This window comes from Dromiciops gliroides, chromosome 3, assembly GCF_019393635.1.
Source record: "Dromiciops gliroides isolate mDroGli1 chromosome 3, mDroGli1.pri, whole genome shotgun sequence".
NCBI classification, from domain to species: Eukaryota; Metazoa; Chordata; class Mammalia; order Microbiotheria; family Microbiotheriidae; genus Dromiciops; species Dromiciops gliroides.
In genome coordinates, this window is record NC_057863.1 from 658,615,474 (window position 1) to 658,629,322 (window position 13,849).

At 39.3% G+C, this 13,849-nt stretch overlaps 1 protein-coding gene across 1 annotated transcript in view; it reads right to left on the reverse strand.

The window, feature by feature from the left end:
- The window catches only part of LOC122746591 (zinc finger protein 850-like), a 125,956-nt gene that overhangs the window by 55,181 nt on the left and 56,926 nt on the right, over nucleotides 1-13,849 (reverse strand). The window contains 3 exon segments of the mRNA XM_043992341.1: nucleotides 5,300-7,747; nucleotides 12,618-12,713; nucleotides 13,369-13,495. Of these exon segments, the coding sequence (XP_043848276.1) occupies nucleotides 5,300-7,747; nucleotides 12,618-12,713; nucleotides 13,369-13,495 (2,671 nt within the window).

Genomic DNA, 13,849 nt, shown 5'->3' on the forward strand with positions numbered 1-13,849 from the left:
AAATAGTTCTCAACATTTGGTTATACAAGCTTTCCAATTTCAGATTTTTCTCCCTGCCCCCTCCCCTAGACATACACACACACACACACACACACATAACATTAAATGTATTTCTGCATTAGTCATAGTATAAGAGGAGAATCAGAGCAATGAGGAAAAACCTCAAAACAGAAAAACAGCACCAAAAGCAAAAGAAATAGTATGGTTCAGTCAGCATCTCTACTCCACAGTTCTTTTTTTTTCCTGGATTTGGAGATCCCCTTCCATCACGGGTCCCCTGGAACTCTTCTGTACCATTGCATTGGTGAGAAGAATCTAGTCCATCACAGTAGTTCAACACACAATGTTGATGATACTGTGTACAATGTTCTTCTGGTTCTGCACATCTCACTCTTCATCACTTCATGCAAGTCCTTCCAGGTTTCTCTGAACTCCTCCTGCTCACTGTTTCTTACAGCACAATAGAATTGCATTACATTCATATACCACAACTATTCAGCCATTCCCCAATTGATGGGCAACCCCTCAATTTCCAACTCCTTGCCATCACAAAAAGAGCAGCTATAGATATTTTTGTACATGTGGGTCCTTTTCCCTTTTTTATGATCTCTGTGGGGAAAAGACCCAAAACGGGTATTGCTGGGTGAAAGGGTATGCACAGCTTTATAGCCCTTTGGGCATAATTCCAGATTGCTCTCCAGAATGGCTGGATCAGTTCACAGCTCCACCAACAATGCATTAGTGTTCCAATTTTTCCACAGCTTCTCCAACATTCATTATTTTCCTTTTTTGTCATATTAGCCAATCTGATAGGTGTCAGGTGGTATCTCAGAGTTGTTTTAATTTGCATCTCTCTAATCAATAGTGATTTAGAGCATTTTTTCATATGGGAATAGATAGCTTTGATTTCTTCATCAGAAAACTGCCTGTTCATAACCTTTGACCATTTCTCAATTGGGGAATGACTTGGATTCATATAAATTTTATTTAGTTCCATATGTATTTTAGAAATGAGACCTTTATCAGAAGTACTGGCCATAAAAATTATTTCCCAATTTTCTGCATCCCTTCTAATTTTGGATGCATTGCTTCTGTTTGTACAAAACCTTTTTAATTTAGTGTAATCAAAATCATCCATTTTGCATTTCATGACTTCCTTAAAATTGTCTTGGATCATTGCACTGCTGAGAAGAGCTAAGTCTATCACAGTTGATCATCATACACTGTTGCGGTTATTGTGTACAATGTTCTCCTGGTTCTCCTGACATCAGTCCACATAAGTCTTTCCAGGTTTTTCTGAAATCTGCCTGCTTACCATTTCTTAGAGCACAATAGTATTCCATTCCATTCATATACCACAACTTGTTCAGTCATTCCCCAATGGATGGGCATTCCCTTGATTTTCAATTTTTTGCCACCACAAAGAGAGCTACTATAAATATTTTTGTACATGTGGGTCCTTCTCCCTGAGAATATTATTACCAGGGACCCCCTGATGAGAGAGCATGGGTTGACCTTTATAAGGTTCAAGGACGAGAAGTTACCTCATATCAACATAAGACCACTCTCAACCAATCAGCTTGAAGCACTGTGGAAGGCAGGGGTTTTGTCAGCTGGTGGTTGGAACCTTGTTGGGGATTGTTAGAACCAAGTAGGGGAGTGAAATCTTATCTCTCCTCTAGAGTAGATAGGTTTTCCTATTTTTCCCATTCTATCAGAGACAGTTGTTCTCTCTTCACTAACCTCTAATATATATTAACAAATGTTTAATGCCTAAACTGTTAAACTGTTGTCCTAGTCAGCTTTCCCCATACTGGGGACAGGTAACCACCCACATTCAGTTTTACCCACCAAAGTTTAGTCAAACCAGTTAGGAAAGCTGAATGCCTCAATCTCCTAGTTTTCACATTGGGTAAAAAATTTTCTCCTATTTCCATATCCCTGTCCCTTTAAGTTTTCAAATGGGTTTCTTCAACCTCCTAAGGACTTTAGTCTGGTTATTATTATTGTTTTTTTTTTTGGGGGGGGGCAATGGAAGTTAAGTGACTTGCCCTGGGTCACACAGCTAGTAACTATCAAGTGTCTGAACTCATATCCTCCTGAATCCAAGGGCTGGTATTTTATCCACTAGCTGCCCCCGAGTCTGGTTATTCTTACAAGTGGAAGGTAAGATCATATTTATGCTTGGTCTGTTTGAATTTGAAAATTCTATTCCTATTTTTATTTTTACCTTTTTTTGTTTTGTGGTAAATAACATTTTGAATATCAAGGAGAGGATTAGAAATAGCATACACCATGCAATTTCTCAAGACTCCCCATTAGGAAAGCTACTCATGGATTGAGATGAGGAAAAACTTACAGTGAAATCAAACATGACCAAGGGAAATCTTATCAGACTGTGTTCTATATGGCATAGCATATTAGAGGAAGAATGGCCTGAACATGGGTCATTTATTCTTCAAACACTGAGGCATTTGCAAGGAATCCTATGCCACTGGCAACCTAAACATTTATTTTACTGGAAAGTCTGTAGTAAAGTGAGCAGAAAACTGATACAAGGGGATACAAGAGAAGGGGATCCATGCCCGAGTTTGAAACTGAGCCTGTTTCTCAGGCTACAATGACAAATAGCCCAACTTCTATTTCCTCTACAGAAAATTCACCCTTACAAGAGACAGAAAAGCCCAAAATTCTTCCCCTTCAAGAGATCTTCACCTATGACCAAAAGGGTACTCTAGTTAAGCTCAGACAATACACACCTTCTGGGCCCAAAGATTTGAGTTCATGGAATGAGATGTTCCTAAATTTGATGAGGATCCCACAACAGTTATCAGCCAGTTTAGAGCAATTTTCAGAGGATATCAGCCCACTTGGGGTGATGTTACTAATCTCATGGAAACAATATTATCCCCAGGGGAAAGAGCTGATATAATAGCTGCATCGAACTCCATACAAACCTCAGAAAAAGTTACTATTCATTGGCCTTTAGAAGACCCTAACTGGGAACCCAATGTCCCTGAGCATTTTGATGAATTACAGGAATCAAGGGAAACATTACTGAAGGCAATGGAATCCTGTACTTGTAAGACCCATAATGGCAAAAATTTATAGGTACAGTTCAGGATCCTAATGAAAGACTTAATAGATTCTATGATAGATTGTGTAATAGTGCCACACATTACACTAGATTAGACCTATTAGACTCTAGAGATGCACACATTATCTCTAACCATTTTGTGTATCAATCCTTGCCAGAAATATGGAACATTTTGAAAGGCAGTGTCCAGGTTGGAATGCCCTGAGTACTGAAAGAATTAAAGAAATAGCAACATATATTTATAAAGGAAATGAGATAGAAGGAACAGACAGAGCATTTTAGCTCCAGTTCAGGAAACCACAAGGCAGTGAGGTCAGGCAGATGAGAATCACTATCAACCTCTGAATTGCTATCAACCCCCTAGATTTTGCTATTACTGTAATAGATGGGGACACATAATGTGGTACTGTAGATTTAGGGAAAGGGAACTTAGAAAGATGATGACTGGTGAATTTAGAAACCCATTCAGGGGGAAGAATAAAAACACATATAGACCCTCCTCAGAGAGGTGCAGAGAGGCAGAACCAAAACACTTATAGATCCTTTCAGAGAGAAACAGAGAACTGATGGTATGGGGGAGGGGAAAGGACTGTAGAATCTGAAGGCTTCACCTTTCCAGACCCTGAGATCTTTAGCCCTCTTGTGCTACTCCATTCATACTCTCATGGGGGAGATAACTCTGATACTTCCTATATACAGGAATTACAAACCTGGCTATGGGAACTCCACGAGGCAGGGACAACAGGACAGGCTGACCCCTTGGCCTTCTCCTTACATGATTTGAGACCAGGAAACAGTGTATATATCAAAAATTTTCAGCAAACTATTGGAACTCAACCAGTTTGGAAAGGTCCTTTCCAGGTATTACTAACAACTCTAACAGCCATCAAAATCAGAGAGAAGGCCTCTTGGATACATCACTCCCAGGCAAAACCAGGACTGGCCCATGTAGACTATTAAATCTCCTTGTATCTTATTCTTCCATGTCTATTTTGTTCTATTCATCTATCTCTCTATTTTTGAACCAATGCAAGATGGCTTTGATTTTATAATATAATTATAAATTCTGGAAGTATTGTTCTCCCATATTCTAAATTATTTGTTTTTCCAACTGATTATTTGATCAAATTCTATGAAGTATTTCCTTAGTAAATTGGTTGCCATGGCAAGTGTAAATTAATTCTAGAAGTATTATTTTTGCTAAAGCTTAAAAAGCTATTTGAAATTACTGCATATTGTATATTATATTGAGTCAAAGCAAATTCACATTTTTTTTTTTGTGGTCATCATTATCCTCAGTTGTTAAATCCATATAAGACTTGGATTATGGGAACTTAACATTTGAGACATTAATTGCCTTTATTCTGAGTTATCAGATCAGAGCAGTCAAGATGCCATCCATCCATCAGAGGAATATATACAAGAACAGGCACTGAACTGTCACAAAAGGGAAGACACATATGAAGGCCAGGTACTACACTGCCTTGGGAAAGGCCGAGAACAGCTCTTGGCAGGAGTTGAGGTCAGATTCTCTTGGTTTAATTTTCCTCCTGAAAGCACTGGATGGCCAGGCTATGCCATCTCATTCTACACCTGACTATACCTAAACTGTTAAACTGTTGTCATTGTTAGCTTTCCTAAATCTGGAGACAAGGGACCACACACATGTACTTTTACCCAGCACATCCCTTTTCTGTGATCTCTTTGGGATACAGACCTAGTAGTGGTAATACTGGGTTAAAGGGTATGCGCAGTCCCATAGCCCTTTGAGCATATAAAACACAAAGTTTTAAAAATGGACTTAAAAATAGGTTTTCCATGTCCTTGGGGGAAAATAATATTCTAAATATATGGGAAAAAAATGAATTCCCTAATTTAGAACAAGCTCTAAATGACAACTGAATGCATTTTCTAATTCATAACAGTGGTAAGATTTCTACAAAACATAAATATTGCCTGATTTTACTATATTCATTATATTCCTAAGATTTCTACAGTCTGAATTCTCTGATGTGCAACAAGATTGGAGATCACTTTGAAAGCCTTTCCTCACTGATAATATTTATAATGTTTCTCTCTAGTGTGGATTCTCACATGCTTAGCAACACTGGAACTTTTTGTGAAAGCCTTTCCACACTGATATTACCTGATTTTACTACATTTATTATATTCCTAAAATTTCTGCAGTGTGGATTCTCTGATGTGCAACAAGATTGGAGTTCTGTGTGAAAGCCTTTCCACACTGATAACATTAATAAGGTTTCTCTCCAGTGTGGATTCTCTGATGAACAGCAAGACTGGAGCTCTGTGAGAAAGCCTTTCCACACTGATTACATTCATAAGGTTTCTCTCCAGAGTGGATTCTCTGATGTACAGCAAGATGGGAGCTATCTTTGAAAGCCTTTCCACACTGATAACATTCATAAGGTTTCTCTCCAGTGTGGATTCTCTTATGCTTAGCAAGACTGGAGCTCTGTGAGAAAGCCTTTCCACACTGAATACAATCATAAGGTTTCTCTCCAGTGTGGATTCTCTGATGCTTAGCAAGATTGGAGTTCATTTTGAAAGCCTTTCCACACTGATGACATTCATAAGGTTTCTCTCCAGTGTGGATTCTCTGATGCTTGGCAAGATTTGAGTTCATTCTGAAAGCCTTTCCACACTGATAACATTCATAAGGTTTCTCTCCAGTGTGGATTCTGTGATGTGCAGCAAGATTGGAACTCACTTTAAAAGCCTTTCCGCACTGATTACATTCATAAGGTTTCTCTCCAGTGTGGATTCTCTGATGAGCAACAAGATGGGAGTTTACTGTGAAAGCCTTTCCACACTGATTACATTCATAAGGTTTCTCTCCAGTATGGATTCTCTGATGTACAACAAGTTGGGATTCTGCTGTGAAAGTCTTTCCACACTCATTACATTCATAAGGTTTCTCTCCAGTGTGGATTCTCTGATGTGCAGCAAGACTGCAGCTCACTGTGAAACCCTTTCCACACTGATTACATTCATAAGGTTTCTCTCCAGTGTGGATTCTTTGATGTACAACAAGACCGGAACTCTGTGTGAAAGCCTTTCCACACTGATTACATTTATAAGGTTTCTCTCCAGTGTGGATTCTCTGATGTACAGCAAGATTGGAGCTCTGTGGGAAAGCCTTTCCACACTGATCACATTCATAAGGTTTCTTTGTGGTGTGCATTTTCACATGCTTAGCAAGACTGGAACTTCCAGTGAAAGACTTTCCACACTGATAACATTCAAAAGGTTTCTCTCTAGTGTGGATTCTCTGATGCTTGGCAAGACTGGAGCTCACTGTGAAAGCCTTTCCACATTGAATACATTCATAAGGTTTCTCTCCAGTGTGGATTCTCTGATGTGTAGCAAGACTGGATCTCTCTGTGAAAGCCTTTCCACAGTGATTACATTTATAAGGTTTCTCTCCACTGTGGATTCTCTGATGTACAGCAAGATGGGAGTTTACTTTGAAAGCCTTTCCACACTGATTACATTCATAAGGTTTCTCTCCAGTATGGACTCTCTGATGTACAACGAGTTGGGATTCTGCTGTGAATGTCTTTCCACACTGATTACATTTATAAGGTTTCTCTCCAGTGTGGATTCTCTGATGTGCAGCAAGACTGCAGCTCACTGTGAAACCCTTTCCACACTGATTACATTTATAAGGTTTCTCTCCAGTGTGGATTCTCTGATGTACAACAAGACTGGAGCTCTGTGTGAAAGCCTTTTCACACTGATTACATTTATAAGGTTTCTCTCCAGTGTGGATTCTCTGATGTACAGCAAGATTGCAGCTATGTGTGAAAACCTTTCCACAATGATCACATTCATAAGGTTTCTTTCCAGTGTGGATTTTCTCATGCTTAGCAAGACTAGAGCTCACTGTGAAACTCTTTCCATTCTGATTACATTCATAAGGTTTCTCTCCAGTGTGGATTCTCTGATGTACAGCAAGATGGGAGCTCTGTGTGAAAGTCTTTCCACAGTGATTACATTTATAAAACTTTTTTCCAATGTGAATGTTCTGATGCTTATTAAGATCTGAGTTCCAACCAAAGGCCTTTCCACAAATAGGAACTGCATATCTTCTCATTCCATGGCAAAATCTAGCATGGCAAGGAAGATAAGATTGATGGGATGAGGTTTTGTTACATTCATTATATTCAACAGATTCCTTTATAATGTGAATTTTCTGAAGAGGAATGAACTTAGAGTTCAGACTGAAGGCCGTCCCACTTCTGTCACTTTTCTGATGTCCAAAGAGATCAGATTTCAAATTCAAGGCCATTTCCAGATGATTACCTTTGTACATTTGCATTTGAAGAGACTTCTCCTGGGCCATAAAGGGTTCTAGTTGTTCAGGAAACCATTTGTTATCTTCACTGTCCTGAACACATTCATTCCATGAAGTCCTTCTCTTACTGTTATTTAAGACTGAAGACGGTATGAGTTCTTTTTCAATTTCACCAAACTCGAAGATACCGTTACCCACCTTGGTCTCAGAGTCACAGATTTCTTTCAAATTCAAGTTACAGGCACCATCACTCTCAAATCTATGCTGGCCAAATTCTTCCACAGAAATGTTCACCTTTGTAACCATCTTCTTCTCTTCCAAACTGGTCTCTCCACCTGAAGAAAAGAATTATGCATTAACAGAAAGATACATATACCTAAAAATATGTTCTTTTGTCATGTAGCATAATGTAAACTTATTCATATTCTATTTCCCCAGTCAAAATGAAGAATTTTAAATTTAAAGTAGGCAGAATGAATCTTTGGAAACACCTACAAGATGGCTTATTTCATTTTGGAAATAGTAAGTTTATTTTTTTTCCCAAATACATGTAAAAGTAGCTTTCAAAATTTATTTCCCATACAATTTTGAGTTTCAATTTTTTCTCTCTCTCCTTTTCCTTCTCCCTTCCTAAAATGGCAAGCAATCTAATATAGCTTATACATGTGGAATGATGTACACACATTTCCACATTGTTCATGTTGTGAAAGAAAAAACAGGTCAAAAGGGAAAAACCAATGTAGTGAAAATTTCAAAGTTGCAGTGTTAGACAAAGAAAGGGAAAAGAAAGCACATTTACTGAGAGTGGGATACTTTCTTACCATAAAGCTGGTCTTAGTTCTAGGACCCAAAGACCCCAAGCCTCAAGATTCAGGGATATTTAGACACAATGAGTCCTCCCACTATTTATCATAATCCAAGAGGTACAAATACAATAAGTATGCAATAGGGAGAAAGAAACCATCAGAAACTAGAATAGTCACTTGCATTTCTATATATCGTTTTTTGTTTTTTTTCAGGGCAATGGGGGTTAAGTGACTTGCCCAGGGTCACACAACTAGTAAGTGTCAAGTGTCTGAGGTGGGATTTGAACTCAGGTACTCCTGAACCCAGGGCTGTGCTTTATCCACTGCGCAACTTAGCTGCCCCTATATACTGGTTTCAAATAACACTGTTACATTGGGTAGAGTAATCTCTCTAACCCTGCAGGAAAATAGGAGGGGAAGGGGATAAAAAGTGGGGGGACAAAAGAAGGAAGAGCAGAGTGGGGGAGGGATGATAGGAGAGTGATAGGATGAAAGAAGATGGATAACAGAATAAGTATCATGGGGAAGGGAATAGGATGGAAGGGAAACAGTTAACAATAGTAATCATGAAAAAGAGAAAAGGGGAAAAATTGTACAAAAAATATTTATAGCAACTCTTTGTTGTGGCTAAGAATTGAGAATCAAGGGAATGTCCATCAAATGAGGAATGATGGGAAAAGCTGTGTTATATGATTGCAGTGGAATGGTCTTGTGCTACAGGAAATGACAAACAGGATGATCCCAGAAAAACCTGGAAAGACTCATGAACATCAATGTATAGTGAAGTGAGCAGAGCTGGGAGGACATTGTGCATAGTGACAGCAGTATTGTTCAATGAGTAATTGTGAATGACTTACGTACTCTCAGCAGTGCAATGATCCAAGCCAATCCCAAGGAACTAATGAGGAAGCTTACTATGCACTCCCATAGAAAGAACTGATAAAAAGAACAATTGTGGATTGTGCATATATAACCTGGTTGCGATCTTGTGGAGGGGGAAGAAAGGGAGGGAGAAAATTTTGGAACTCTAAATGCAGGCGCACACCTGTTCGTCACAGTCTCCTCCCCACAAGGGTGGTCCTTCAAAAGCGGGTTCAGTAACATGCGTTCAACTCTCAAATGATTCAGCTAAAACATCCATTTTTTACCACAGCATCCTGCTCATCATTTCTTTCACACTTAACTATTGCTTCCTGTATTACACTCCATTCTGTTCCCTTCCCTTGATATTTACTCCATTTCAATCTTCTTTCACATTAACCTTCCTCAAAAATACTTTGCTTTTTATCTGAGAAAAACTGCTGGGAAAATTGGAAAAGAGAAGCGGAAACTAGGTATAGAACAACATCTCACACAGTGTTTTAAAATAATGTCATAAAGGGTGATACCTTAAGCAAATTAAAACAGCATTGAATAGGGGAAGAATTTAGGACCAAAGAAGACAGAGATAGCTTTACAAAACTTAAAATAGATACTTTTTTTTTTAAGCAATTGGGGTTAAGTGACTTGCCCAGGGTCACACAGCTAGTAAGTGTTAAGTGTCTGAGGCCGTATTTGAACTCAGGTCCTCCTGACTCAAGGGCCAATGCTCTATCCACTGTGCCATCTAGCTGCCCCTGATACTTTTTATTATATAAAATTAAAAAGCTTTTGCATAAGCAAAACCAATTGGTGCAGAAAAGTGGGAAAGAATTTTTGAAACATGTATCGCTGACAAAGGCCACATTTCTCCAATACATAGAAAAGTGAATTAAATTAATAAAAATAGAAGTCATTCCCCAATAGGTAAATAGTTAATGAATATGAACAGACAGTTTTCAGACAAAGAAATTAATGCTAGCCATAGTCATATGAAAAAAATTTTATAAATCACTATGGATCAGGGAAATATGAAATATATATTCTCTGACGTAGCACCTCACACAAATGGGAAACTAGGATTATGAAACTGTGTATACCCTTTGATCCAGCAGTACTGCTGCTAGGGTTATATCCCAAGACATCCCAAAAAAGGGAAAAAAGACCTATTTGTACAAAAACAACAACAGCAGCTCTTTTTGTACTGGCTAAGAAAATCAAAGGGATGCCCATCAATTGGGAAATGGCTAAACAACCTGTGGTAGATGATTGTAATGGAACATTACTGTGCTATAAGGAAGCATAAGCAAGATGGATTCAAAAAGTCCTTCTTATGAACTGATTAGCAGAAGAAGAACATTGTGCACAGTGACAATAATGTTTGATGAAGAACTGTGAATGAGTTAACTATTCTCAGCAATACAAAGACCCAAGACAATCCCAAAGCACTAATGATGAAACATACTCTCCACCCACAAAGACAGAACTGATATTGAACACAGACTAAAGCATGATATTTCTCACTTTCTTTCATGTTTTTCTTTTGTTTTCTTATATAAAATGACTAATACCATAATGTTTTCTGTAATTGCCCACGTATAACATGTATCTGATAACCTTCTGCCTCTGGGAAAGTGTAGTTTTGAAAGGGAGACAGGGAGGGAAGGAAAGAATTTGAAACTCAAAACTTTAAAATAAAAATATTTATTAGAAAATATTTAATGGCACCTTATACAGTAAAGAATTGCCAAGGTTTGTTTGCCATTTATTTTTCTCTTAGAACAACAAGTAAATACATGTTTGAGGCACTAATAGATTTCATTGTGCAGGGATTCCCAACCATCACGATTAGGCATAAAATGATGTTATTGAAAAAAAAAATACTTCTGGTTGGTTTCACTGTTTCAAATCTCTCACCAATCCACTTAATCCCCCACCCACCTGTCAAATTCATCTACTACAAGACACTTCTGATCATGTCACTGCCCACTCAATAAAACACTTCCTATTGCCTCCATTAACAGGATCTAATATAAAATCCTCTGCTTGGCTATTAAAGCCCTTTATCATCAGCCCCTATCCAATTTTCCCAGGCTTTTTTTCACCTTATTTTCCCTCCACATGTGTGATAATCAAGTTTTTTGTTTCTTGACCAGCAACATCTCCTGACTCCATGTTCTCTCTGGCTGTACCTCATCCTTACTCTGGCTTCCCTGAAGTTCCACCTAAAATTCTTCCTTTTGCAATAAGTCTGCTCTTGTCTTCCTTACTTACTCATATAACCTTTCCTGTCGTGATGAGGTCCACTTTATCTGGGATACACTGGATTACTAGATTCCTGTTTACATATTGTGTTCCCATTAGACTGAACACCCTGAGAGCAAGGCTTATCTTTTGCGATTCTTTGTGTTCCTAGTGTTTAGCAGTGTCTGGAACATAGTAGGTGCTTATTAAATGTTTATGGACTGGAACAAAGACAAGGAAAGAATTTAGAATGCATACCCTCAGCCCATTTGAGATGCTTTCAGGAGAGTTAGATGGCCCAAACTTCAAAATGATGACTTCTTATACCCTCAAAATTGTATAACTACAAGATGTGAGAAAATAATGGGGCTATAGGGGACCCAGAGAGCCTTGCTTGACCTTTCTTAAGGCCAGCCCAGAGTCAGAAGAATTTCAGAGAAATGTACTTGGACTTTGGACTGTGAATACAGACAATAGAAGTTAAATCCACACATACCTGAAAAGCCTTGACCCCCAGAGGCTCTGTCCTCTGGGCTCTGATGTCAGCACATACTGCTCCAAACCACCCACAAGTCCAATGGAACAATAGATTTGAATGATGCTAGCCAATTAGCTTGAAGCAGTGTGTAAGGGCCACCTCTCCTCCTTATGCTCCTGGACTCTCTCTCTTGGCCTTGGGACTCTGAAGGAGCAGCCACGTGGCCCACTATCCCTCTCCCCTCTGAACTTTTGGGGGCATGTGCTCTATCTTTACTAAAATTGAATATGCTTTAATAAATACTTGGTGGGGCAGCTAGGTGGTGCAGTGGATAGAGCACCGGCCCTGGAGTCAGGAGGACCTGAGTTCAAATCCGGCCTCAGACACTTAACACTTACTAGCTGTGTGACCCTGGGCAAGTCACTTAACCCCAATTGCCTCACCAAAAAAACAAAAACAAAAAAAATAAATAAATTCTTGGTGCCCAAAACTGATGCTATGGCCTCTAATTTCTAAATAGCAATATATTAGAAACCCCAGCTAAGTTTCCCTACAACTTGGGACAGAAATAGGTCCCTCCCATATAATTCTAAATGCCACAAAGGAAACTGAAAGGTCAAAGAGTTTGACTTGTTCCCCTGTATAAGGAAATTGGGGCTGTGAGATTCAGTCACTTGCATAGGATCCCAATGCTGAAATGTGTCTCAAAGTCAATTCCAAGTAAGACCTTCCTGCTCACAAGTCTAGCACTCCCTTCACCACAACATTTAGGAGACCTCTTATAATAGAGAGCCCTCTTACATGATTTGTGTCACTCACCTAGACGGGAGTTCCTTGAACCTTTGTGCTCTACCATCCTTGGTGATTCCCCTTCTTGGAAAGGATAACTCAAATCTTCTCTAGAAACTGGAAGTCCTAGCAATATAGGAAAAGGAAGGGATGAGAATTGAGAGAAATGTACAATTTAATCCTCCTTTTGGAAAGAAGAGATGCAAGCAAAGAGGACAGGATGGTTCCCAGGATGTCTCAAGGACAGTTCCCAAGTTATTGATTGCTGGGATCTTTGGAGGCAGCCTGAGATCACACAGGCCATTTGGTATCAGAAAACTTCCCCTTTATTCACGTCTTTCCTAGAAGGATGGGAACATTGCCTAGCTTCAATTATCTAGAAATTGGAGGCTGTGGTAGTGCAGTGGTAACAGCCCAGGGCCTAGAGTCAGTAAGACCATTTCAAACCAGTGTCAGACACATGGGAGCTGTGTCCCCCTGGACAAGTGGTGTAACCTGTTTGCCTGTTACCTCACCTATGAATGGGGATGATAATACTACCAAACTCATAGGGATGTTGTGAAGATCAAACGACAATGAGGATAATACACTTTGCCCAGTGCTAGATATAAAGCAGGTATGTATGAATGCTTATTCCATTCCCTTCCTTTCCCAACATCTGGACTGGAATTTGAGGGAACAAAGAAGGAAGAATCAGGATAAACTTGCTAGGCCTGGCAGGATGAGGAGCAGGGAGCTACCATGTCAGCAGCTCAGAGTCACCAGAGACAAAGGTCCTTACCCACAGAGAGCAGGTTCTGGACATTCTCCAGCATGACCTCCTTGTACAGCTCTCTCTGACAGTGGTCCAAGAGGTGCCACTCCTCCTGGGTGAAATCCAGAGCCACATCCTTGAATGTCACCAACTCCTAAGTCATCAAAAGTCACATGATTTAGAGATGAAAAAGATGTCAGAATTCACCTAATTCAAACCTCATCAACTTAGAGGAAGAAACTGAAGCACAGAAGGCATTTGCCCAAAACTCCTATGAGAGGCAGCAACAACACTTGAACCCATGTCCAACAAGAGCCCAATGGAATATTGAGAAAAGCATTTTATATTGAAGTGAGAACCATGTTAGAATGATAAAACTTCAATAAAGGTCTTACTATGTAATGCTTCTGTCCATAGGCTCAGGGAGAAGGTATGTGCTCTGTGAGTGAAGTATCAGAGACTATGGAGAAGAAAGCAAAGCAATATGAAATTCCTCCTCACCGGAAAG